At 40.6% G+C, this 27,567-nt stretch overlaps 1 protein-coding gene and 1 long non-coding RNA gene across 11 annotated transcripts in view; one reads left to right on the forward strand and one right to left on the reverse strand.

Moving 5' to 3' along the window:
* Window positions 1-27,567, forward strand: part of nktr (natural killer cell triggering receptor) — a 210,864-nt gene that overhangs the window by 114,516 nt on the left and 68,781 nt on the right. For 8 of the 10 annotated variants that reach the window (XM_069912892.1, XM_069912899.1, XM_069912898.1 and 5 more), the window contains exons 4-6: window positions 7,860-7,967; window positions 14,538-14,582; window positions 15,355-15,442. In XM_069912892.1, the coding sequence (XP_069768993.1) occupies window positions 7,860-7,967; window positions 14,538-14,582; window positions 15,355-15,442 (241 nt within the window). Of the gene's footprint in view, window positions 1-7,859; window positions 7,968-14,537; window positions 14,583-14,917; window positions 14,946-15,354; window positions 15,443-27,567 lie in introns of those variants that run through there. The other 2 variants (XM_069912900.1, XM_069912901.1) reach the window with 2 other exon arrangements.
* Window positions 15,978-26,722, reverse strand: LOC138750769 (uncharacterized). Its single transcript, XR_011349497.1, has 3 exons — window positions 26,598-26,722; window positions 20,429-20,597; window positions 15,978-17,232 (listed from the first exon to the last, which is right to left on the reverse strand). It is a non-coding gene; the product is annotated as an uncharacterized lncRNA (long non-coding RNA).

Below are 27,567 nucleotides of genomic sequence, written 5' to 3' on the forward strand. Positions count from 1 at the left end.
AGATATGAGAACCAGAGGGAGAAAATTAGGCTACATGAGCTGGAAAATGACAGGAGAAGAGACCCAAGATCAAATTCTTCATCATGGTGAGAGGTTTATGGCCAGTAGAGAAGTTAGGTTAGTTCTTCCATTTGAGGAAGCTGAGATAGATAAATATTTTCAGCACTTTTAGAAACTAGCTGTGAATTTAAATTGGCCACAAAACAAATGGTCTCTTATGTTGCAAAGTGCAATTAAAGGAAAAGCTCAACAAGCTTATTCTGCCCCCGACCACAGAGTAAAGCTGCCAGTTATGAAACTGTGGAAGATGTTATACTTCAGGCATACAAATTAGTTCCAGAGGCTTACAGGAATTTAAAAAAAAATTAACAACCAGATTTTGCTTATGAAAAGGTTGTGTGTTTTGACCGGTGATGCACATTGAAGACTGTAAACGATGCTTCTAATTGATTGAGAGAATTGATAATAATTGAGATTAAAAGATATGTTCCTGATGATATTAAAACATAATTGGATGAGAAGGAGGTGAAAACTTGACTGGAGTCCACTAAATTAGCAGATGGATGTGCTTTAACACATAAACCTGTGAACGTCCTGCAAAATTTTTCAAAAGTGCACTGTGGATAATCCAAGTAAGGTGGAGAGTAAACTAGGAAGCAGTAATGGGGTAAAATGAGTGGAAGTTGGTAAAGGAAAAACCTTTGGATTCCCTTTGTCACTACTGTAAAAAACAGGCTGGTCGTGCGACCGACAGCCTTAAAAAAATGAAGAGCGAAAAGGAGGCAATACCAAATGCTTGCATTCAAAGTGAGAAGAGGTTTAAAAAGCAAGAAGAATCCAAATTTACTGATAAAATTAGGGATGTCCAAACCTTTTGTGACTGGGGGTTTGGTTTCAGTTAGAGAAGAGTTAAAACAAATGCCTGTGAAAATCTTGCAGAGGTACTGGGGCCGCTCAGTCATTTGTGTTCGACAGTGTTTTGGAATTTGGTGAAGAAACTGACACCAGCAGAATAAATTTGATTCGAGGTAATGGAGGTGGGGAAGGCAAAATTTCTTATTAAAATGGACTTGTTGGAAGGTTACTGATGTTTTCCTTTAACCGATAGGGGTAAAGGGATTTCTGCATTTGTTACACCTTCTGGGCTGTATGAGTACAATGTCATGACCCTTGGAATGAAGAATGTTCCAGAGACATTTCAAAGAATGATCAATTCTGTATTCTGGGGTTGGAGCGCACAGATTGCGCAAATTGGGATTGTACTCGCTGGAGTTTAGAAGATTGAGAGGGGATCTCATAGAGACCTATAAAATTCTGGCAGGACTGGACAGAATGGATGCAGATGGGATGTTTCCAAGGATGGGAAAATCCAGAACCCGGGGCCATGGTTTGAGGATAATAGGCAAACCATTTAGACCGAGATGAGGAGGAATTTCTTGACCCAGAGGGTGGTGAATCTGTGGAATTCATTGCCACAGAGGGCAGTAGAGGCAGGTTCATTGAATATATTTAAGAGGGAATTAGATCTATTTCTTCAGTATAAGGGAATTAGGGGTTACGGAGAGAAGGCGGGGACGGGGTACTGAACTTTAAGATCAGCCATGATCTTGTTGAATGGCGGAACAGGCTCGAAGGGCTGAATGACCTACTCCTGCTCCTATCTTCTATGTACTTACATTGATGATTTAGTTATAAGTAGGGACACGCGGGAAGAGCATGTCCTTGATTTAGAAGAATTGTTTAATCGAGATTCAAAAGCAAGTCTCACAGTTAATTTAAGTAAAAGTGAATTTGTTAATGCGATGGTTCCTTATCTGGGTTATGTCATTAGGACAGGGGCACTTGGTGCCAGTTGAGGCAAAGGTTTTGACTATCTCCAAGTTCCCTGTTCCAATTAGTAAGAAAACTCTTCAAAGCTTCCTGGAAATTATTGACTACTATCTCAAGTTTTGTAAAAATTTTGCAGATATTACACTACCTCTAACAAAACTGCTTAAGAAGGAAGAAAAATTGGGTTGAAATGTTGCCAAGAAGCATTTGTAAAATTGAAGGCCATTTTATGCCACCAACCTGGGCTTAAGTCACTCAACTTAGAGAAGCCATTTTTTTTTAGCCGTGGATGCCAGTGATGAAGCTGTGGGTGCGGTGCTATTCCAGAAGAAAAATGATGAATATATTGACCATCCTGTATCCTACTTCTCGAAGAAGTTTAATGATCTTCAGAAGAATTATTCCACCATCGAGAAAGAGTTGTTAGCTCCTATATTGGCTCTACAACATTTTGATGTTTACATTTGTACAGCTCAAAAACTGCTTATGCTGTACACTGATCATAATCCATTTTTTTATGTAAAATGAAGAATAAGAATAGATGCTTGTTAAATTGGAGTTTGATTTTACAAGATTATGATTTGATGATAACACACATTAAGGGAAAGAATAATGTGATTGCTGATTGTCTTTTTTGATGCTAAACTTTGTAAATGAAATTGTGTGTGTGTGTGTATAAACATAGTGTCTTGCTCTATATTATGGTTGTGATATCTTAATTAATTACTAAAATGTTCTTGCAGACCAAAATTTTCTTTGTGGGTGGAGGTTTTTTGGACTGTGGACTGTCATCATAAAGATGGAATTCTTTTGGGAATTCTGTGTAACATGGTGCAGCTGGGTCGAGCTGTGCGGATAGAGAGAATAAAACATTCAGAACGGCAGTTGGAGCAGCAGAACTACAGTAGTTGGAGCGGCGGAGACCAACCAGGAGAGCTGTATGAAAGGCACATGCTTCATAAGATAATGAAGGGTTTACAAAAAAATTTGAGAACTGAGGGAAGTCATCTAAGGAGGCCTTGAAAAAGGATATCTAAGCTTACAGTAGCTCAACATTAGTCATTTCTATCTCCGTCGTTCAATATGACGTCCTTTTGTTATTAAGTTGGGGAAATTGAATTTGGGCATTGATCTTTGAAATAGAATTCAGTGGACTGTTTTCAGACTGACTTACTTCACTGACTGATCTGGGGTTTTTTTGGGGATTTTTCTAAATATTGGGCACAGACTAATGGTCTGGGTTATTTTTTACATGCACATTGTTTATGAAGATAGGATATTTGTTAGAGTTACTTCTAGTGGAGTTAATTGGGTTAAGATGTTATATTGTTAATAGTCATTAATAAATTTAGAGTTAAAATTAACCCTTTTGAATTGCATCTTCTGTTGATGCTAGTTTGAAGCGTTACACAATACTACCGTTTTTCCAAGTCGATTTTAGCCAGGAGATGACTGCTGTAATTTTCTGTGGGCCCCCCCTGCCAACATCGTTGGGAAACACTGTTGCTTGGTAGCTTAGCTGAGTGGGATTTAGTGTCTCTGCTACCATTCTTCTTTTTCTTCCACTCAGTACCATCTGTCCTAGTACAGATTATCTCTTAGGAAACTATATTGCTGAGGGTATTCAACTGATCTAATAGTTCATTCTTCATCTTTTGTGAAGCTGTTGGGAAGAAAACATTTGCATGCCATTTCAGTTCTAATATTTAATTTGGGTACATTGAAGCAATGTATTTTAGCAACATTTTCTTGTATTTGTTGAGCATTCTACAGGATCATTTGCTATTTTTCAGGTGAGCAAACTTTCTGTCCTGAGTTGTTTATGTTCCAGATATTCAAGTTTCAAATTTAATTTGTCCAGGGAGTTTTCATTTTGTTGGATACTGCGCTGGAAACCTTCCTGTTTTTGCAGATTTAGAAGTTATGTGAATTTGTTTGAGTTGTACCGCATAAAACAGGCCCTTCAGCCCAACTCATTCATACCAACCAAGTTGGCAATCTGGGTTGTCCCATTTACCTGCATTTGGTTCTCACGTTATGCACAGCAGGTTTTCGTAGTAGCGTAGGAACAGTTATATGGCTGGTAGTGGTCCCAGAAATTCTGATTTCATATTTATGGTCAGAGTACATACATGGCATCACATATAACCCTGAGATTCTTTTTCCTGTGGGCAAGGCAAAATTACCTCTTACTGATAGTGTAATCATTGTACACTTGTAAACAAATAAAGAAATGTAAAAAAAAGGTACAATACAAAGTGAAAAAAAATTCAATGAAGTGGAAAAGTAAGAGTCCTTATTGATTTGTCGTTGAGGAGTCTGATGGTGGAGGGGGAGCAGCTGGTGGTGCGAGTCTTGTGGCACCTACACCTCTTTCCTGATGGCAGCAATGAGAACAGAGCGTATGCTGAATGATGTGGATCCTTGATGAATGCTGCTACTCTCCGACGGTCGTGTTCCCTGTTGATGATCTCGATGGTGATGTCCTGGGCTGTGTCCACTACCTTTTGCAGGACTTTATGCTCAGGAGCATTCGTGTTGCCTACTATGTGTTCCCATTCTTCATTTGCTTAAGGGTATTTATATATTGTATTAACCTGCAAGAATTGCATAGAAATATTTAGTCCAACCGTAGTTAACTCGTACTTGGACCTCCTGCCACTTAAAGAAAAGCCATGAAGTGCTTTGGCCCTGGATTTCACATGGACCAACTTGCAGTTTAAGAAGAAAAGTAAACATTCAACGGGTCTTTAAAAAGAGAAACAAAAGAACCCAGAACCTGTGAATAAACCCGAAAGGGAACGGAACAACTTCAACCTGAAGCTCTCTTTATTTTCCATTTTCAGCATTTTCTATTTTTTTTTAAAAAACCCCTGTGGTTTTCTGCATTTTAATTTGTCATTTGAACATTGCACAAAATGTTCTCTGTGGTGCGCAGTTTCAGCCCTTTGCATTGGCACATACTTTACCTTATTTTAACATGCTTTCTGTGTGAGTAGCTTCTTTGGGGTTTAGAAACATGAGGGGATCATTTTATCTCAATAAACATATATAGGAGCCATGTCAAAGTAGATGTCAAGCCATTTCCACTGATAGGGAAAATCTCCAGCAGGGTAACAGACACACAGGAATTAACGGCCAATCGACCTAAAAAGGGTCCAGTGTGAAAGCAAAATCTTCTCATCGCTGGCATGAGATGACATCATCTCGCCAGAGATAGACGGCCTCGACCCCAGTACAATCCCTGGCGTCTGCGGACGCTGACGTTGCAATCAGGCAATTGTAGAATGGGCAATTGCATTCTGGGATAGAAATTACCCAAGTTTTTACATGAGAGCATGAACGTGAAGGAAGAAAAGATTAAAATGAAGGTATAAACTTTGCTGAGGTGAAAGTCACAGCAAGAGAGAGAGAAAGAGGAAATAAATAACAATAGCGGACAATTTTTAAATAGTGTGGGAAAGTTGGTAGCCCTATAGTGCACAATTTATAAAGACTGAGGGGAAAAAGCGATGGTGGACCTGACTTCCCAGAATGCCATGCAGCAGAGAAACTCCTCCATGAGTGCTCTGTGCATGCACCTGTGCATACAGCTTTCTTTTCTGCACGGAATTCTGAAGAGCAGGTCCGCTTTTTCCTACGGTCTTTATAAATTGTGCTACCAACTTTCCCACACTGTTTAAAAATTGTCCGTTATTGCGAGCACTTGCCCACAGTCCCTTATAAAGGTTTATATAAGTCGACACAGCAACAGGGGCTGAAGGGCTCACTGTGCTGTACATAAAGGTTAATTATGTTATAATTAGGCATGATTAATTTTGCTAAAATATAAGATCATAATACATTGATCAGGATTTAGGGCAGGCCTACCATCGCTCGATGCGTAATGATGTAGAAGATAGAACAATCCTAACCCCAGGGATGGCTCCTTGCAAGTGTGAACGTGTGCATTGGCTCAGTTAAGAGTGGTCAAATGTGAACAGCAAAACACCATTCCTATCCTGAGACACCAACTTTACTCTGCCTTTTAAATCATGACTGATGTATTTTCCTCTCAACCCCATTTTCTTTCCTTCTCCCCATAACCTTTGACGTCTTGCTAATCAAGAATCTATCAATCTCCACTTTAAATCTATTCAATAGCCTGGCCTTGACAGCTGTCAGTGGAAACCAGTTCCACAGGTTCACCATCCTCTGGCAGAAGAAATTTCTCCATACATGTTCTAAAGGGACATCCTGTAGAACTGGACACAACCAAGAAAGACTCAGCCACCACATTAACGACTGTTTTTATTCAAATTCAGCGTGCGCCCCTTTAAGGGCAACATGAGCTCAGTCACCTCGTGCATGGTGACGTCATAATCGCTTCCCCAGGCGCGCGCTGGGCAGGAGACTTGAGGCAGGGAGAAGCCCTGACAGCGCCATCTTCCCGTGGCTGTCCTGCCACGTGGCGTTACACGCAGGGCCGGTTCGCCATGAGAGAGTGCGCCGCCACAGTCCTTTTCATTCCGAGGCTGGAAACATCTTTTCCATGCCTGTTCTATCCAGCTCTTTCAATATTTAGTAGGTTACAATGAAATTCCCCCCTCATATTTCTAAACTCCATCAAGTAGAGGCCTAGAACCATCAAATGTTCCTCATACGTTAACCTTCTCATCCTAGGATCATTGTTGTAAACCTCCTCTAGACCCTCTCCAATGCCAGCACATCTTTCCTTGGATATGGGACCCCAAACTGCTCCAATACTCCAAATGTGGTCTGACCAACATCATAAAGCCTCAGCACTACATCCTTGCTTTTATATTCTATTGGGAATCCTGCACTATGAATCCCAAGTTCTTTTAGATCTCCGTTTTCTGAATTCTCTCCCCATTTAGAAAATAATTACTACTTTATTCCTTATACCAGAGTACGTGATCATGCACTCCCCTGTCTCCCTTGACCACCATAATATTGCCGAGAATAGTGAATCTACAATATTCTACCCTGGGGGGTTGTCGAAGTATTTAAAGAAGAAATTGATGCATATTTTGAAAGATGAGTGAATTAAGGACTTTGGGAAACAGGCACCATGGAGAAGGTGAGCCCTGGGGAAGCTAAGCCATGAGCATTTGAATTGCAGGGCAGACTTGAGGAGCTAGTGGCATTTAATATATTCTTAAGTTGCATTCTTATGCATGGCATTTTAATGCGCTTTACAGATCATTGTTAAGGACTAAATCCTGAAGGAGTGAAGTCTGAGGTGAGGGACAAACGGGAAGAGTACCATGCAAATTGACCATCGTGGCTGAAACCTTGGAAGCAGGGGGTAGGAGAAAGGTTTGAAGGAGAGAATATTTGGAGAAGGTTACGGTGTTAGGAAAAATTTAGAAATAAAGGGTTTTGAAAAAAAATCATATGGCTGGTATAGATGAGCAAAAATGAGGCAGTGGGTATTAGTAATGCTAAGTTTTGGTGTTGCTTATTTCTTTGTTAGTTTTATTAAAGTTAATTGATAAATGCTTCCATTGAAGAGCAACTGTTTTCTTCTTCTCCTTTCCCAGCCACTATAAGTCACTGGTTTTCAAACTGGGATCCCCGCACTCTGGATGTCTGTTGGATGAGGTCGTCAGAGTTCTGTCTATCTTGACCCAAGAACTCAATTTTTCATTTATTAACATATTATTTCTGCTGTGTAAAATGTGCAATAAAGTAATTTCTAAAAAAAAAAGTTCATGCTATCGTATCGCACGTTCTTCCATTGTGTAGTCAACAGTATCTCCTGGAAGCTGAGTCAAGGGATTCCCTGATTATGTCAGTCCTTGCAGGTAAGTGCCCCAGTAGTTCAAGAGAACTCTGGGAATATGATCGTACGTGCAAGAGAGTCATAGCAGAGCAGCAGTATTTGCAGGAAGTCCTCGGTGTTTACATTTTTAGGCATTCCACCAATCCAAAAAAAAGTTTGGAAAACTAGTGTGATCATGAACTTCGCTCTATTATGTTTGTGTGTTCCTATTTGGTTTATACTAAGATTCTTTTTCCTCTTGCAGGTGAAAAAGGATTAGGAAAAAAAACTCGAAAGCAACTTTGTTATAAGGGCTCCACTTTCCATCGTATTGTAAAAGAATTTATGATCCAAGGTGGTGACTTCAGTGAAGGTGGGAAAAGCAGAATTTTTAATATACCTGAATATTAGTCGAGCTAATGTGGTGCCCTGATGTACCCACAGAGGAGACTACAGATGCTGGAATTTGAAGCTCCACACAATCTCCTGGAGGAACTCAGCGAGTCAAGCAGTATCAGCAGATGACTTGTTGAAGGGTTTCAGCACGGAGCAGCGACCATTGCTTTTCTCCCACTAATGCTACTCGACCCTCTGCGTTCCTCCAGCAAATTATGTTGAGCTTTAAATTCACTGATGTGCACAGTTGAGATTAATAAGTGGTGATAGTTATGGCAGCCACCTAATTTATTTGGCAGTTATATGGTTAAAATCTAAAGTGGAAGATGGTGTTCCTGTAACCTTGTTTTAACTGCCACTTGATCTTGAGTTCAATTTGTGAACTATTCTGTTCGCGCACTGAATATTCCTAGTGGGAGCAAAGTAATATGGGGTAATAAAAAAGAATGCACAACATGCATATATTTGAGGATGTATCACATTGTCTGCATATATTCACTTTTCAGTAAACTGTGTGGAATTGCAGATCACAGTATTTTATAATTTCCCTTTCCTTCACCCTTCACCACAGGCTTATTAAACATTACCAGCTATCATCCTGGCCAAGATGTCCATGAATCTGGGCATTGTACCTGGACCCATCTGTTCTGATATCTTGGTCCATTCTGACTTGGATAGTGTATTTTCTAAGTAGGTCCTTTAGTAAAATTCAGTTTATAAATAATATTCTTCCATCAAGGAATTAGGAAGGTATAAATCAGCTTTATTGTCAGAGTACATACATGATATCACATACAACCCTGAGATTCCTTTTTCCTGCAAGCAAGGCAGAATCACCACTAATTGGTCGTGCAAAAAAAGACTCATGTAATCAAAAAAAAACAAATGTAAACAAACTGTGCAATACAGGGATAGAGAAAAAAGATCAGTAAAGCACATAAGTAAGAATCCTTAAATGAGAGTTGAGTTTGTCGTTGAGGAGTTTGATGGTGGAGGGGGAGCAGCTGTTCCTGAACCTAGTCGGGTGAGTCTCATGGCACCAATACCTCTTTCCTGATGGTAACAGCGAGAACAGAGCGTGTGCTGGGTGGTGTAGATCCATGATGATCGCTGCTGCTCTCTGATGGCAGCGTTCCCTGTCTATGTTCTCGATGATGGGGAGGGCTTTGCCTGTGATGTCCTGGGCTGTGTCAACTACTTTTTGCAGGGCTTTACACTCAGTGGTCTTGGTGCCACATACCACTCTCAAGGCCAAGGATGACAAAATTAATGTATCAACAAAGAATTCCCTGTGGGATTTAACCAAGAGCACATTAAACCAAATAGCAACCTCTTGACACATTATGCCTGTATCAGTCCTTTGAAAAATGTATATGATTAATTATGCTCCCTCTTCTACGATAATCTTGACTGTTTTTTCTTTTTAATAATTTATCCAATTTTCCTTTGAAAATTATTAAATTCAAATGGTTGAAGTAGATTCAGGCAGTGAAACACAAAATCGTCCCTATGTTATCCTTTTGGCATTTATATCCTTGTGGGCAGTTTCTCCCAATCTGCTCTTAACCCCTCGCAATTTTGAACATTAAAGTTCAGTCACCTATTAACCTGAATTCTAAGGAGGAGAATTTCATCTTATTTTGTATCTCCACACAGTTCATTATGGTATAATTCTTTAAGATTTTCATTTCACTACCTCCAAGCCATAATATTGCTTTTTATAGTACAGTATAAAATCCTTTATCCGGACATCTAAAATCTGGAAAGCTCCAAAATCCGGCAAGAGGGGAGAGAAACCAGCAGCGCGAGTCTGGCGGGCGAGGGGAAGAGACCGGCAACACGAGTTGGGCGGCCGAGGGGGGATGAGATCAGTGGTGCGAGTCGGGAGGGAGGGAGGGAGGGGAGATGGCAGTGCGACTGGAAGGGGGTGGATATGGATACGGTAGCACAATTTGGGTGGGTTTAAATCTGGCTTTCCCAAATCCAGAAAAATCCAAAATTCGGGACAGATGAGATCAGTGGTGCGAGTCGGGAGGGAGGGAGGGGAGACGGCAGTGCGACCGGAAGGGGGTGGGCATGGATACGGCAGCACAATTTGTGTGGGTTTAAATCTGGCTTTCCCAAATCCAGAAAAATCCAAAATTCGGGACACACTGTCCCCCAAGGGTTCCAGATAAAAGATTGTGTACCTGTATACATGGCTGAAGCCTCATCTGATTACTAAAGATTTAGCATAACATACTTATTTTGTGTTTCCATATGCTTTATTGGGGCTAGGGAACCCAGATACATTGTGAAAAAACCTTTTAATTTTATCATTTCATTCCAACCTCGGGCTCACTCTGAGAAGGGGTGCGAGGAAGGGGCAAACCAGGCAAGGCCAGATCTCTTAGGGGTACAGTGTCAGTACTCCCGTCTGGGAATCTAACATGAGCGTAGTTGGGGTTAATATGCATTAGCTGAACTGGTTGGACTAGGGGGTCTGTTTTACGTGCCCGAGCGTGGCTCTTCAGCAGCACTGTTCCAGGCTCAGATAAACAGACTGGCCAGTCCATCACAGTTCTTGATTTCCTAGGAAAGGCAAACATACGATCATGAGGTGTTTGATTTGTTGCAGTACACAATAAAGACCAAATAGAATGTAGTGCCTCAGGCAGCACCTCCTGCCACCGGGTAACAGGGTAACGATGTGCTTTTAAAGCAAGATTAACAGTCTTCCAGACTGTAGCATTAGCCCTTTCGAGCTGCCCATTGCCCTGCGGGTTGTAGCTCGTGGTACAGCAATCCCCTTCTGTAGCAGGGCTCGCCGCAGTTCAGCGCTCATGAATGCTGAGCCTCTATCGGTACGAATGTAATTGGGAAAACCAAAAATGCTGAAAATTCTGTCAAGTGACTTAATGACAGATGCTGACGAGACGTCAGGGCAGGGTATTGCAAAGGGAAACCTGGAATATTCGTCAATTACAGTAAGGAGATATACATTTTTGTTGTTGGAAGGTAACGACCCTTTAAAATCTAGGCTAATCCTCTCAAAAGGTCGGGTTGCCTTGATGAGAGTGGCCTCTTGAGCTTTGAAGTATTGCGGTTTGCATTCTGCGCAAACAGGACAGCTTTTAGTCAGTTTCCTGACTTCTTCCAGAGAGTAAGGAAGGTTGTTAGCCCTTATGTAGTGGAAGAATCTCATGACTCCTGGCTGGCACAGTCTGCTACGGATCTCTTTTAGCCCCTCCAGCTGAGCACCAACTGCAGATCGTGACAATGTGTCAGAGGGATCATTTAACCTGCCCGGTCTGTACTGGATCTCATAATTATAAGTTGAGAGTTCTATTTGCCAGCGTGCCATCTTATTGTTCTTGATTTGACTTTTGTGTTTAGTACTGAACATGTAGGCTACAGATTTCTGATCAGTGACAAGAGTAAATTTTCTGCTGACTAGAAAGTGTCTCCAGTAGCGAACAACTTCAATAATAGCCTGGGCTTCTTTTTCAATGGCAGGATGTTTAATTTCAGGTCCGCGTAACGCACGGGAGAAGAATGCCACAGGTCTGCCCTTTTGATTAAGGGTTCCTGCCAAGGCACAATCTGAGGCATCAGTTTCCACTTGGAATGGGACATCCTCGTCAATGGACGAGAGTGCAGCTTTGGCAATATTAGCTTTAATTCTCTCAAAAGCCTTCAAGGCCATTGGAGAGAGAGGAAAAGATTTAGTGTCGAACAGAGGGCATGCCTTTGTGGCATAGTCCTGAACCCATTTGCAGTAGTTGGAAAAAAATCCCATACACCTTTTAAGGGCTTTTGCTGAGTTTGGGGGTGGTAACTTCTTAAGGAGGGCCATTCTTTCCCGGTTGGGGTGGATTTCGCCCTTGCGGACAATGTAGCCCAGAATGGGTAGCTCTGTTGCATTGAACACACATTTGCCCTCGTTAAATGTAAGGTTGAGTTCTTTAGCTGTTGCTAAAAATTTCTTTAAGTTGTTGTCGTGCTCAGCCTGTGTTTTCGCACAGATGGTGACATTATCCAGATAGGGAAATGTACCCTGTAACTCATATGTCCTAACAATCTTACCCATTTCCCTCTGAAACATGGACACACCATTAGTGACCCCAAAAGGTACCCTTTTAAACTGGTATAACCCCCCCCACCCCTTCAGCCTCAAAAGCCGTATAGGGCCGTTCCCTTTTCTTAATGGGGATTTGGTGATAAGCTGCTTTGAGGTCGATAGTGGAGTACACTTTGTATTGCGCTATCTGATTAATCATTTCATTGATGCGTGGCAGGGGGTAGGCATCCAGGTTCATGTAACGGTTGATTGTCTGGCTGTAGTCAATAGTCAGTCATCTCTTAGTGTGATTTTTCATGACTACCACTTGGGCCCGCCGCAGACTCTTACTAGGTTCAATTATTCCCTCTTTAAGCAGTCTCTGGGTCTCCGCTTTGATAAATTCACGATCCTCTTTGCTATAAGAATGGCTCTTAGTGGCAATCGGCTGACATTCAGGGGATAAATCACTGAAAAGGGAAGGAGCTTAGATCTTTAATGCGGACAGACTGCAGTAACTAAAACGGGGAATGGTAAGTGTGGGTAGTGGCCCACCGAAATTTAACACTACACTGTTCATCTGAGATTGAATATCTAACCTCAGTACCACAGGGGTGCAGAGCTCTGGCATAATAAAGAGCCACACATCAGCCAGGCAATGTCCCTGCAAATTTATAGTAACTTAACTCTTGTCCCGTACAGTTTTTGTAAGTTCACTACAAGCCATCGATATCTTTCGGTTCGCTAGATATCTCCGCAAATTTAAGGCTCTGGCAAATTTCTCATGATATAGCTGTCAGTACTCCCCGAGTCTATTAGACAATCAAGAGTCTCACCATTCACCTCCCCCTTCATAGTCGACAGTTCCACTCTGTAACATCCCCCAAGCTTTGGAGTCAATTGAGCTATCACAGAGGATCTCACCTCACTTTCACTTGAAGTCAATTCAGCCTGCTCGTCTGAAGATTCCCCCTTTACATTGTTGTCTTCCATTCCTGCAGGTCCAGGATGCATTTTCTTGGTGCTTTTCTTCTTCTTATCAGTGGGAGTACTTTTCGCCTTAAATGCTTTAGTGAAGAGGCCGAGTTTCCCACAATAGCTGCAGGTAGCAAATCGAGCCAGGCACTTCTGTCTGGGGTGCCAGCTCTTATCACAGAAGTAGCATTTTTCAGGAGTTCCCCCTTTTCTTTCCTTCAGGGTTCCAGCTCTCCTGGATGTTTCCTTTTCGGTTTCTAGCATTTCACTGGACCTCATGGCACTTCTCAGTGTTTTGGCTAGAGTGACTGCCTGGTCGTAGGTTAAGGGCTCGTCTCCAGCAGCCTCTGTCGGATGTAACTGGAGTCAATCCCGTTGACAAAAGCATCCAGCTTCAAGGCATTGCAGTGTAGTTGCACATTGACTGCCCTGACATCACATTCGTTCACCAGTGAGTCGAGGGCCAGTACATAGGTAGCATCACTTTCCCCAGGTTTCTGGCGTCCAGTCAGCAACTGGTCTCGAGCAAGCACCACATTCTGTGGCGCTGCATAGTAAGCTGTCAGACGTTCCCGGGCTATAGCCAGAGTGGTAGCTCCTTGCGTTACGGCGAAAGGGACCTCACCCAGCAAAGAGTTCAGGTGGCCCCACTGTATCACCTCATCGACCTCGTTGTTTTGAGCCCTGTAGTAATCGAAACAAGAAAATTTCTCTGGCCCTCGGGGCAGACTGGTTGATTATCAGCCGCTCTGGCTTGAGGGCTACATCCATTTCTGCTCATAAAATTGAAGTGCCAATTGATGAAGTAGACAAAGACGATGTGGTCAAACAATAATCATGGCTTTTATTAGCAGAAACTCATGGTACAATAATGAAAGACAATAGATGCATATACAGTTATACCCAAGGGGAGTGTCCTTAACAGTAGATATAAGGCTCACCGGAGGGGAGACAGGCAGTTTGGCAGACATTCACCACAAGTACTAATCTTATTATCAGCTTTTTGTTTTGCTTGTCGTTCTATTTCATCAAGCATTATAGTTTAATTTTGCTCTTGGTTAACAAGAATTTAGATCTTGTCAGAGTCAACAACAACATTGTTGAATATGGTATACTTTTCCACTAGCGTGGTACCTTGGCAATGGAACGAACTTTGTAAACATGGTTCTTTTGGTTCATGGGTTTCTCTAAATTTCAATCTATTTTCTGTGCTCTATTTTCTACTGGTGATAGAAATGATAGATTCTAATTACAGTCCTTCAGCAAAGCAAGCCTATAGTTTTGTTTGATGCTCACTTAACTTTCTTTCTGTCCTGCTAGAGTTGGGGAAGAAGACATCTTGAGTCTTTCATACATCTAAGTCACAAAAGAGTGAATGTAAAATCCTGAAACTGAAGGCAGTCAACTTATGAATTAATGTCAGTCAACTGTTGAACGTTAAATCAGATACAAAAAGATATTGGTCTGGTGAAATCTTCATATGTTTTCTTAATGATATGGAAAAATTTGATGCTTATGCATCTGTGTTCTTAGGTAATGGACGAGGAGGAGAATCTATTTATGGCGGATACTTTGAAGGTAGGGGCATATTTTTAAATTTCATTTCAAAATCCAAATTAATCTCTCTATTTACTAAATAGAAGTGTCCCTCTAACAATACGTGAATAGCATTGCTTTTAATTCTCTCACCTGTTGCATGTAGCTAGTGCTTGAAATGTTGCATGCACAAATAAAGCATGAATTTGGGCTAATTGTTTCTTAGTGTGTTCACTGTTATCGACAAAAAAAAAGTGAATTAAAAGGTAAATTTTTATGCAGTAAGCTCGCAACTTGCAGCATGGAGGTTAGGCAATTTATTCATGAGAAAACCTATCATCCTGCCTAAAACTTTCAACATATTCTTTTATTTATAGAGAATGTGATCTTTTGCAAAATGAGAAGGTAAGAAAAAAAAGCTAAGTAACACAATTGAAACACACTTCCTTACACCCTCCCCAGCAAGTTCCATTATTGGCAGAGAATTGGTGGAATATATGATCCAAATTTCTTTATTGCTTGCAGAATTTAAAAAGAGACACAGACACTCCAACACACACACACAGACACTCCAACACACACACAGACATTCCAACACATACACACACACACACACACACACTCAGAGCGTTTAGTGCTTTAGCTTCAGTCCTGGTAATGTAAAACAATTTGAACTTTGTGTTCCTCCTTGACACGTTACTTTCGTATAAAACTCTGGTGAGACCTAAAGCAAGGCTGTTGTTAGTGCAGTTGGAAAATAGTCCAGTCGCTCTGTAATGTCTCAAAGATGACCAACTCCTCCTTTCTTGAACAGATGAGAATTTTGTGCTCAAACATGACAGGGAGTTCCTGTTGTCAATGGCAAACAGAGGAAGAGATACCAATGGCTCCCAGTTCTTCATGTGAGTATGACTCTTGGTTATCTTAACTGTTTCATGTAGTGAAGTGCCATTCATCAGAAAGTTAAGTTTCAACAAATATCAAGGCCTGCAGATGTTGAGCGGTTTGCATTTTTATTGCATCTAAATCTTTTATTTAGACAAAGTAAAGCCTACCATTCATTAGCCATGACCTTTCTTCTCTTCTTGTCCAACTGCAAATCTCTGCATTTCTCCAAAGCATAAAGATGCCAAACATCAGTTTTCTTCTCCTTACCCACCCCAGATCTTTAAGAATTGTCCAGTCAACCACTTTCCCCTGACAAGTGGTAACCATTTTTGAATGGTGAGAGCGGAACTCTTGCTGAGAGGTTCACCAGCTATGAATCACACTGAAGAGCAAAACTAGGTTTGTGACAATTAATCCAGGCAAAAATTTAACACTTAGTTTGGTATTTAAAAGTTGCTGGACAGCATTTGGCCGTCTGAAACAATCCCATTAGTAACAATGTCCTGTGACTACAGAACTACTCAAGATTAATAAAAAGCAATTCTCAAGAAATTAAAAGCTCTATAATCCTGTTTCATTATTTTATTCTCCCGTGGCATTTCAGTTCTCTTTACTGAATGCATCATTTACTTCTGAAGTACTTCTGAAATACCATAGTCCAGCACTTTCAAGTTTTCCAATGACCTATGAGAATATGATCACTTTGCAGTGATTGTGTTCCAAATATTCCTTGGAATGGTCTTCTTTCTGCTCACCAGTTGATCACAAGCATGTTTTTGAGTGGGATGTTTTTTGCTTATCCACATATTACTTAATGCTACAATTTCACTCCCAATCCTGTACTTTGAATTTAGGCTTATTGCTTCTTGGCGGGTTCACAATTTATTTTGTCAATATTATCCAAGATTAATAATGGTCAATTATTATACATTTAATGTTTAAAACACCCCAAGGTGCTTCACAAGATAACTATAATTGAAAGTTTTACACAGAGCCACTAGGTGATAACAATGTAGATCTTACTGGAGCCTCTTGAAAGAAAAAAGGCAGAGGGATGGAATTCTGGAAATTAAAAGCATGGTGGTATTGAGTACCCATGATTAAACAGTGGAAGACAGAGATACACGGGAGACCAGAGGAACATGGGCTTCTTGATGGCGTTGTACAACTCCAGAGAGAGGGCAATGATAGGATATGTAAAAGGTGATGAGAATTTAAAACGATGAAGCCAAGGGGATATGTGTCCATCAGTTGATTCAAGTTAGTATAACGTTGGTTTCAATGGAATTGCATTGCATGGTGTGATATAGTATTGTGTCAGATCCTAAGTTTAATATTTAATGTTTGTGTAGCTTCAGGTCAAAAGTCGCATGTTAATCTCAGGTGAGCCCCCTGCCATCCCTTGTTTGGATTTGTTGTCATTCTTGTTCATTTATCTGAAAATAACGTAATGTACAGGAAATTAGCTTTTGGTGTTTTTGCATGATTTTAGGAGTGAAATTAAGAGATTTTTTTTTAATTTTGAGAGTTGCAAAGAGAGTCATGGGTTGCTCGTTCTTTGAATTCAAAACTGTGTCCTGCAAGTAAATCTGATACATCTCATTCAGTGACAAAGTAATGTTCAATGAATCGCAAAAGGATGGTTTACAGGGAGCAACAGGGAATCACGAAGGCAAATGGGATGTTGGCCTTCATTGCTGGAGGGATTGAATTTAAGACCAGGAATGTTCTGCTGCATCTGTGGAGGGTTCAGGTGAGGCTGCATCTGAAGCACTGCAGGGTGTTCTCTGTTAACTTTTTTCTGCTGTTGGAAATAAACCGTTCTTTTTTGAATATTTTACTTTTAATATTCAAAGACCAAAAAATCCAAACAAAAAGCCAATCTTCTTTCAACAATAGTATATAACATACAGAATCTATTTTCCCTATCCCTTTCCCCTCCCTCTCATACCTTAATACAACAAAGAAAACATCATATAAACTAAACAACTACAAAGAACCAAATATTGGTCAAGTCACAAACCCTTCAGGGAACTTAAGAAAAACCCAAAGAAACCTAAAATAAAAAAGATAAGGAACAAAATACAAGAGCACATCATCTGCGCCACCACATTAATCGCAATCATTTCACTCCTGGTACGGATTGTTGCATCTCCTTTATTCAGAAGGGGTGTAACTCTATCTGCGTACCACTGTGTTGCAGGTAGGGTTGCCACACCCTAACAAATATGTCATATTTCCTCCTTAAATTGTACGTGACTTTCTCCAGGGGAATACAACTCCGCCTTTCCGAATTCCATTTAGTTGGGATTCGGACTTCCACATGACCACCATACACTTCCTGGCTACTGCTAAGACGACCTTCACGAACTGAATTTGGTAGATGGACAATTTAAATCTCATGTCCAGAAGGTACAATTCCAGATCCTGTGGAAAATCCACTTTTGTAATTTTTTTCTGGATGTCCCCCAGATTCTCCCAGAGTACACAGCCAGGTTGAATGGATAAAGGTTCCAATCTCTTCACCACACCTAAAGTATATTTCCAAAATTTCTGATTATATTTATGTAATTTTTGTGGTGTGAGCTATAGTTGATGCATCAATCTGTCCCTGGCAATAATAACTGCTGATACAAGTCTGACCAGCACTGCTCATAGATTATTGTGCCCAATTCTGTCTCCCACCTTTCCCTCGACTTGTGTAAGCCCGGCTTCGGGCCCTCCTCTTTGGAATAGGAGATAAATCATAAAGATAAATTTACACATATTCCCCTTTCAAATTAGAATCTCCATATCACTACACACGGGCAGGGCCATAGATGGTCCCAAATGATCCCTTAAGAAATATCTTAGCTAAAGATAGCAGAAGAAAGTTTTATTAGACAAATCATTTATTCCTTAGCTGTTTGAATGACATAAGCTGCCCTTGCTCATAACAATCCTCACTCACCTGATCCCCTTCGGCACCAGGTGTCCAGGATCTTATTATCCAGAGTCATGGGGATTCATTTGTTCTGGGTCATAGGTGCTTTAGGAGATATCCCCAACCTTATTCTGATACATTGATTATTTTTTGCCATGTCTGGATAACACGTTTTAATATGGGCTTATCTGTTTTCTTTCATATCATTCCAAAGATATAGGGGGTCACAAAGGTGTATTTGGGGGGCATGGGCTCGTGGGCCAGAAGGGTCTGTTACTGTGCTTTAGCTCTAATTAAAAGATTAAAGCAACTAGTCCCTCAAGTTTATTCTCCAATTTTGACTGGGCTAGTACTCATCCTCAGTTAGCTAATCTGCATGGAGGCAAAAGAAGGAAAAAAACCCATCAGGGTAAAAATAATCCAGGAAGTTTTCAGGTTATCAGATGTAACTAAAGGTGATTCATCAATGAGAACTGAGGGGTGAACCCGTTAGGGGGCAAAACTTTGCACAAAGTAAGATGGTGGTGATTGTTGGAGTGCCTCATTCTCAGATCTTACTGAAGGATTTTGTCAGGGAAAAGAACTTGGTCTACGTTCTTCAACACTTACGTCAATGCCTTCCTTCCACTATAAGGTCAGAATCAGGGATGCTCACTGTGGATTACTCAACGACAAATGTCATTTGCAACTTCTCAGAACGTGAAGCAGCGTGTGACAAATAAAATTCACCCCACCTTTAACCATCTCCAACAAGAGAGCGTGCATTACAATTGTACAAGTCAGGAACAGAAGGCATCTTAGTACATCCAGTGCTGTCTGTAAGGAGTTTGCATGCTCTCCCTATATCTACGGGTGCTCCAGTTTCCTCCCACCCTTCAAACTGTACAGGGGTTGAAGGTTAATTGGGTGTGTCAGGCTCGTGGTCCGCAAGGGCCCGTTACCATGCTGTATGAGTAAATTAAAAAATTTACCTGCTCCAACATTTAACAAGATCGTGGCCAATCTGATTGTAAGCTTAACTCTGTATTCCTGCCGACCCATGCAGACCATTCACCCCCCCCCCCCCTTCTCTATTAAGAGTCTTCAACATTTGCCTTATTACGAGTCAAGGAATGTGGCCTCCATTGCCCTTTGAGGAAGTGATTTCCAATGATTCATAACTCTGAGAGAAAAAGATTTCTCCTCAATCTGCCCTTAACTATAACCTTTCCATTTAGATTCTTCCAAATGAGGAAACCATAACACCATAAGATAAAGGAGCAGAAATAGGCTATTTGGCCCATCAAAGTCCATTCCATTGTGAGCTGATCCATTCTCCCACAGGCACACTCCCCAGCCTTCTCCCCATAACCTTTGTTACGCTCGATATTCAGATACCTATTATTCTCTGCCTTAAATACACTCAGTGCCTGGCCTCCTTGGTAGCAAACTCCAGAGGTTCACCACTCTGTAGCTAAAGAAATTCCTTCACGCGTCTGTTTTAAATGGGCAGCCTTCAATCCAGAAATTGTGCTCTCTTGTGAAATCCTGTGAAGGCGCCTCGGGAACTTGTAGGTTTCAATTAATGAAATTACTGTCACAAGTAGGGATTACAGTTAGTACAACACTGTTAACAGCACCAGCAATTGGGACCAGGGCTTGAACCCCACGCTGTCTGTAAGGAGTTTGCATGTTTTCCCTGTGTCTGTGTGGGTTTCTCCTGGGAGCTACGGTTTCCTCCCACTCTTCAAAAATAAATACCAGGCTGTAGGTCAATTGGGTGTAATTTGGCAGCATGGGCTCATGGGCCAAAAGAGTTACCGTGCTGTAGGTGTAATTTTTCTTAAAATTAATGCGTGTCCCAGCATCAGCATTGTCTGTAATTGGACAAGCCATGGAACTACAGTAGCTGTGAGAGCAGATCAGAGACTAACCATCTGGTAGCAAATGACTGAGCTTCTCACTCCCAATGCCTTGCCGCCACCTGCAAGATGCAAGATTTTGGAGTGGTGATTGGATGGGTGCAGAGCATTGCATTTGATTTGCACACTCTATGGTACCTGAAAAAAATTATTCCCAGCATAACTGCAATGAATACCGTTTGCTGACTCCACGCATTTGTGTTCACCTCCTTCGACACCATTTCCCAAACACATGACCAGGATGCACCAGTCACAGATTCCACTCCAACTGGTGCATCATCCTCAATAGAGCAAACCACTGGCATTTCCATCCTGCAGCACAATGTGGATTCTTCATCAGAATGTCTGGAATGTTAAAAAAGGTAGAAACGTCACCTATTTCAGTACAACCAAACAGGCTATAACATTTCCCATCCCTGTGTCCACTTGCTGTCCAACCCATCCTCCCTGTGTCCACCTGCTGTCCAACGCTACCTACCTTTGTCCACCTGCTGTCCGACCCTTCCTACCTCTGTCCACCTGCTGTCAGACCCTTCCTACCTCTGTCCACCTGCTGTCAGACCCTTCCTACCTCTGGCCACCTGCTGTCTGACCCTACCTACCTGTGTCCATTTGCTGTCTGACTCTTCCTACCTCTGACCTACCTGTGTTCACCTGCAACATTCTTTTTCATGCAGGGCCTTGAGTTTTGTGGAGGTAAATATAATTCCCATTCTTGTACAAACATTGTCCTTTGGGTCCCTCAACAAACCCTCTTTTCTTCATTTTAATATAGAGCGGTAACAGGCCCATCCAGCCCACGAGCCTGTGTCGACAAAATACAATTGTGACCAATTAACCTAACAACCTTACGTTTTTGAAGGGTAGGAGGGAATCAGAGCACGCAGAGGAAACACATGGTTCAGTGCGGACTAGAAGGGCCTAATGGCCTGTTTCCGTGCTGTAATTGTTATGTTATGTTCCTTACAGACAGCGCTGGATTCGAACTAATAGCATTGTGCTAAGTGTTAATGCTAAACATGCCACCATGGCTTTACCGAAACCTTTACTGAATTGGTTATCAGTGATTCTTTTTTAAAAAATAAATAAATAAATTGGAATAGAACAACTGTGGAAGTATAAAATGGTCCATTTCCCTTTTGAGCAGAGGAGGAAGGGAAATTGGTTCGTTATTGCATAGAATTTACACCATCGAAACTATTGCTAATTAGTCTGTATCAGCGACTGTTCTTTAAGCCTCCCTCATCCCTTAAAAATTATGCTTTGCATTTTTCTACATAGTGCACATCTCTAGCTGTCCCTGAAATAGAAACACCACCCAGATAGATTTGCTTTGATGTGCCTCATGTCACACAAATATCCTCAGTCATTTGCAGTTTCCCAGTGGAAATGATGTTCGTGAAAATGGGAAGATTTTTTTTTCTCCACCGGGTTAAGGAGTTTGATGCATGCCTGCCATCTCTATTCTTTAATCTTCAGCTACATCCATTGTCTGGGTTTGGGCAACATCTCTTTTACCATATTTCTTGTTGAAATAAGATGAATGGCACCCCACTATATTTTATATCACATCTGTCCTGCTGAGGTAGGTTATTTTTTAACATGTACATCTGAAATCATTTACATTCTCCTTATTTGACTTGTTATAGAAATTATGTATGCCCGGGTATTTATTAATTGATTAATTTTCATAAAGGTAAACAAATTTAATTTTTCAGATTTAAAAGAAAGCGAAAGCTAACCTCTAAGGGCTCTAAAATTTCCATGTCCTGTTGCCTGTAATTGATTGGGAACTGCTTTTAGTTAATAATGGTAGTGATGTACTTCAAAGGCGTACGTTTTGCAAAAAAGTAGAAAACGAAGAGAAAAGTTACCAATTTATTGCAATGCGTTACTTAAATCTAAGAATTAAATATATCATTTTTGGGGGAGGGGGAGAATGGAGTATGAACCACCATTCTTTTTAGGAATTCAAAAAATGATGTAGGTACTTAAATCATTTGGTCACAAGTGAGTACATTGTGTTGTCCTTTTTGTACAACTCATTTGGTACAGATTTTGTCCCGAATGAATTAGTATGGATTTCTGTTCACAAAACTTATCAAAGTTTACCTTTCCTTTATTAATTTAAAAGTTTGAAATGTTAAAAATTGTTTTGCCCCATGAATTTGCTTGCTGTAGATCAGAGTAATGTGTGTTAAAAGGTTACAGGTTAAATTGACTTGCCCAAAGATTTACTATTGGCAGGAAGGGAGTTCCTGGAAAAGATACTGCTGAGAATGTAAGAAATGTGTATGTGTGCGTGTGTGACCTGCTTGGGTAGAAGATTAATGTCTTAGCCACCTGGTCCTTTGACAGCTGAATTTATTCAAAAGGGATGTTTGAATGTCCATTGATGGGGCAACTCCTTTTATCAGCTTTCCACTGCTTGTAGTCTCGTTAAAAGGTGTTTGGCATTTTGAGTTACATCCTAGAACATTGACCTGTACCTGTTTGTAGTGGTGTGCATTTAGGTCAAGACTGTAAATTTTTTATTGCATTTTTCCAAAACAGTTTAAGATTTGGATGGGGAATCAATTAGTACTGGGGAGTGTAACATTGTTGAGAGATTCTGCCTGATAATAGATCTTAAAATTAAGACAATAAGTTCTTAATTTTAAGATTTAAGATTGGCTTTTAAAACATCAAAGGTTCCTTGTGTTTGTCATGAAATAATACAAAATATGTAATTACACAATATTTGGGGTAGCACGGGTTAGTGTCGTGGTTAGTGCAACCCTATTGCCAGCGACCCATGTTCCCCCCATGTCTGCGCAGGTTTCCTTCCACCTTTTGAAGCGTAGGTTAATTGGGATGTTTGGGCAGCTCTAGGGCTAGAAGGGCCTGTTACTATGTTGCATGTCTAAATTTTAAAAATATCTACTTCATCTTTACCTGCTGTAAAGGCAAACAAAGAGGCACAAGATCACAAGGAACAGAAACAGGCCACTGGGCCCATCGAATCTGTTCCGTAAATCTACACTAAGCTACTCTAAGAGTCCCCATGAGCATTTCCCAGCACCCCCAATAATGAGAGAACAAGAACCGAGAGCCCCTTTAGAAAAACATTATTTATAAGATAAAATATTAAAAATAAGGAGATGCTTTTTATTACCCCAGACATTTTGAGAATCAGTAGGGAGCTCAAATTAACCCTTGGATAGACTGTGTTACGGACAAGTAGATTAGTTGCAAGGCTGGGTGAGGATCCTGGCCTGAAACTATCCAGGATGTGGGAAAGGATGAAAAGGGTGATGTTGAAATTGGATTACAAATTAAATCAAATACAAAAATATTTTTATAAAATTAAGGAAATCCATCCACTGAAATGGTTCGAAGTAGCAATGAAAACCTTTTCAGCATTTACAGCAAGGCCTTAGCTTAAAAAAAACTCCATCTGGATGGTTAAAGCAAAGGGGATATAAAGATGTATTGGATGAAGCAGGGCATGGGATGATGACTATAGATGTCAACAGTACCTTTTGAGCTTGTAACACTTTCCAATAGTTCTGAAGTAGAATATTTAAGAAGCTAGTCCCATTAACACAGGAAAGTCCAAATCCACTCAGTTTAACCACATTTAAGGTGTCCTTCAACAGTAGGGGTAGTGGTTAGTGCGATACTACTACAGCAGCAGCAACCCAGATTGGAATCCGGAGCTGTCTATAAGGAGTTTGTGCGTGATCCCCGTGTGCGTGGGTTTCCTCCTACCCTTCAAAACGTACAGGGATTGTTGGTGGATTATGGTATTTGGTCAGCATGGGCTCATGGACCAGAAGAGCCTGATACCCCACGCTGTTTGTCTAAATCTAAATTTTTTAAAAATCAAATGAAATATTCTGTTAAAAATGTTCCTTCATCCATTCATACTAGTGAAACAGGTAGATTTTTTTGGAAGGCCTATCATTAAGGTAACCCTTAATTGCTATAAATGCTAATCACAAAACAAATTGGAGTCAATATCCATCAGCTTGCATCTGGAAGCTATATTTAAACGTAATTCTGAGTCTGACCATCTGAATCTGAAAATACCATTTATTTGCTCTGTTAATTACAATGTGTTAATTCAAGTATCTTTTCCTCTATCCCTGGAAGGAGTCGAGCTTATCCCAACCAGTTCACAGTCTTTGCTAATTACTTCAGACTGGTTAGAGATGAGAACATTTCAATCACATTGAGGCATTTTTCTAAATAGTTACAAGGCTCCCTTTAAAATATAATGTCACAGTTGTATGCAGTTGTCATCCCTCTATTTTTCTTGGCTAGACTGAGCTGACATTTTCAAATAATTAATTATTTCAAAATAGAGGCAATTGTTTTGCACAAGACTCCAAAGGATTGCACCCAGGAAAATTAATAAGCTGTGGAATGTTGATGGACCACAGCTAACTTGTTTTTTTTTTATTCCACCCCATCAGGTGGGTCATGGGATTTTCCCTTTGGTTAACTCAGTTTTCTGTCATGGGATACTTGATTCCATATACCTGGTTCTTTACTCAAGTTTGATTCAAGCCTGAACAGTAAGACTTAAAATAGAAAGATGAGATCCTTACCATGAGTGAACATGGCCAGATTGCAATCTGAATTGATTTCATTTGATACCTTCAAGAGTGGCCTCATCATCTGTGCCAATGCTATCTTGTGCCAGAATGTGTCGTGAGATGCAGTTTTTTCCCCTGACAACTTTCTGGTAATTTTCTTGGTAATAACACAAAAATTCTGGAGGAGCTCAGCAGGTCATGCAGCTATGAGGAAGGGCTCAGGCCTGAAATGTTGGTTATATATGGGCACAGTGTGACCTGCTGGGTTCCTCCAGCATTTCTGTGTCTTTACTGCAGACTTTCGTGTTTCACTCTGGCAATGTTCTTGACAAGTTGATTTCCATATCAATTTCTGGTTCGCATCAAAGTCAAGCAAGAATCCTCCCAATTTGGTGTAAAATGTGCACCCAATTGTGATATCTAATGTTATTGCTGGTGCAAAAAGCAACCAAGATGAAGTGGACCTGCAAGTAGAACGCTATGAGCTAGCAAATCAAATTTAATGTTCTGATGGGCTCCACCCCACTCTCCTGCCATCTTCCCAGAACTTTTAACACACTCACTGATGAAGATCCTATCAACCTCCACTTTAAATATACCCAGTGACTTGTCTCCACAGCCATCTGTGACAACGAATACCACAGATCCACAACCCCCTGCGACAACGAATACCACGGATCCACAACCCTCTGCTGAAGAAATTCTTTCTCTTTTCTAAAGGGCCATCCTTTTATTCTGATCAGAAGTAGTGAAATCGTTTTGCCAGAAGAAATGTGAAGATATTTTTATTCTAATGGGGATGTGATCAGTAACTAGATCATAATGAGTTCATGGTCATATACATTGTGTACCAAGATTCTCGCTTTCTGCAGTTGAACAAGTGCTTCGTTTAAAGCACTTGAACCTGGAAGTCCTGGTCTTCAGGCTTCTGTACCTTCTTCCCAAATGTAGCAGCCAGAGGACGTTGTGGTCAGGTTGATGAATTTGGAGATAAATCTGGGACAATTATTTTCTTGAGTATGATGGAAGGAGATTCAGTTGGAAGATTCAAAAGAGAGTAGGGTATTTACTGTACAGGACCATGACAAGACTGCATTGCCAGAGGAGGAAAGTGATTAATTGGATAGCAATACTCAAAAGCCAGCGCAGTCACAAATGCTGAATGAATTCCTCCTGCACTGGTATCATCTTGGGCTTCTGTCTATGAAACCCTTCAGTTTTGCTTGGTAGAATCCAGATGTCCTGTAGTTATGATTACATTGGCCAGCTGGTGACTTTACAACCAATCAAACAGATAATTTAAATGTTTTATCACACAGAACATATCAAAGCTGATGTGCCCTGTGGTGTTCCCCATTAATTTTCCTGCACTGATGAGATATCACAGGCATAAATGGAAAAATCGCGTTGTTCAGCTTCTCATGGACAAGAGAATAATTCTAAACTGTCTTGCAGCTTGTTAACGGTTAAGAAATCATAAATGTAGTTGTGACAGATTGGCTGAAGGATCACTTACAGTTATGATTAATTTCTCCTTCTCGGGTGTGAGAATTCTTATCACTGCAAGTTGTATGCTTCCTTCATTTTCTCGGATCGAATATATTTCAGGGGGCAGGCGAAATCATTTTGCCTTTGTTTCTGGTGTCGACACATTATGCCAGGACTAGGGGCAAATGTACTTTCAGCTGGGAATTTTAATTTATCCTTCAAGCTACCCCAAAAAAAACCCAATAGTTCCTCACTTAAGAGAAAACTTGGTACGAACCTCTGCAAACACCAACCGTGGGAGTAACGAGCTTGTGATGGAATGATTCACGTAACACCTATAGGTGCAAACAAGAAACCAGCATTCCCTGAGATAGGTGACTGACAAATGTGTCAAGTCTTGAGCAGCAGTTGAAATTAATGCTGCTCTATGAACACACAAGTCGTACTGTGACATAACAAGATATCACTTACCATATATTTTGGCATACGAGTCGAGTTGTGAAACAAAAAAAATCTATCAAAAAATGGGGGTTGACTTCTACGCCGGATATATTTTTGAGAACTTAAATTCAGCTCAAGATCCAATCCGCACCGATTCAATGTATAAGTCGACCCATGAAAAGCCGATTTGGTGTATGTCAATTGAGAAACACCAAACAAAACCCCTGACTGTGACAAATTTTCTTTGAAAATAACAGCACAATTGGAACCCTCGAAAATCCCCCTCACTGTCATCATTTGAAACAAGGATGGCGGCAAGCACATCCACACTCTTTTTTTGGAAAATTTTATTAATCATTTAAATCAATGCAACATTAACTCAAGAAATAATATAACAACATAATACAAAATGATACAAAAAAATTCATTTTCTCCCCCACTCCCCTCCCTCCTACCCCCCCCAAGAAAAGAAAGAAAGAAAAACACCTAAATCTATACATTTATATTATTACCATAGTTATTTTATTTTCTTACTATTAATTATTAACTGAGAGGAGTGGGTGATGTGGAGGAGATGGATGGACCTTTATTCGCAAAATCCATGTGCGGTTCCAAAATCTTACAAAAACTCCAGATCTGATTCCTCAAACTGTAAGTTTTTTTTTCTATCTATTGTTACAAAATTCTCCGTTTTCCACGTTATTGCTACACATTTCTTCACTGCTGCTATTGCTATACTCAAAAAATTTTATTTGATTCTCATAGAGAGTAGAAGAGATGGATACAAGAGGTCATGGGTTGAGAGT

Source organism: Narcine bancroftii, unplaced genomic scaffold, assembly GCF_036971445.1.
Source record: "Narcine bancroftii isolate sNarBan1 unplaced genomic scaffold, sNarBan1.hap1 Scaffold_258, whole genome shotgun sequence".
In the NCBI taxonomy this organism is placed as follows: domain Eukaryota; kingdom Metazoa; phylum Chordata; class Chondrichthyes; order Torpediniformes; family Narcinidae; genus Narcine; species Narcine bancroftii.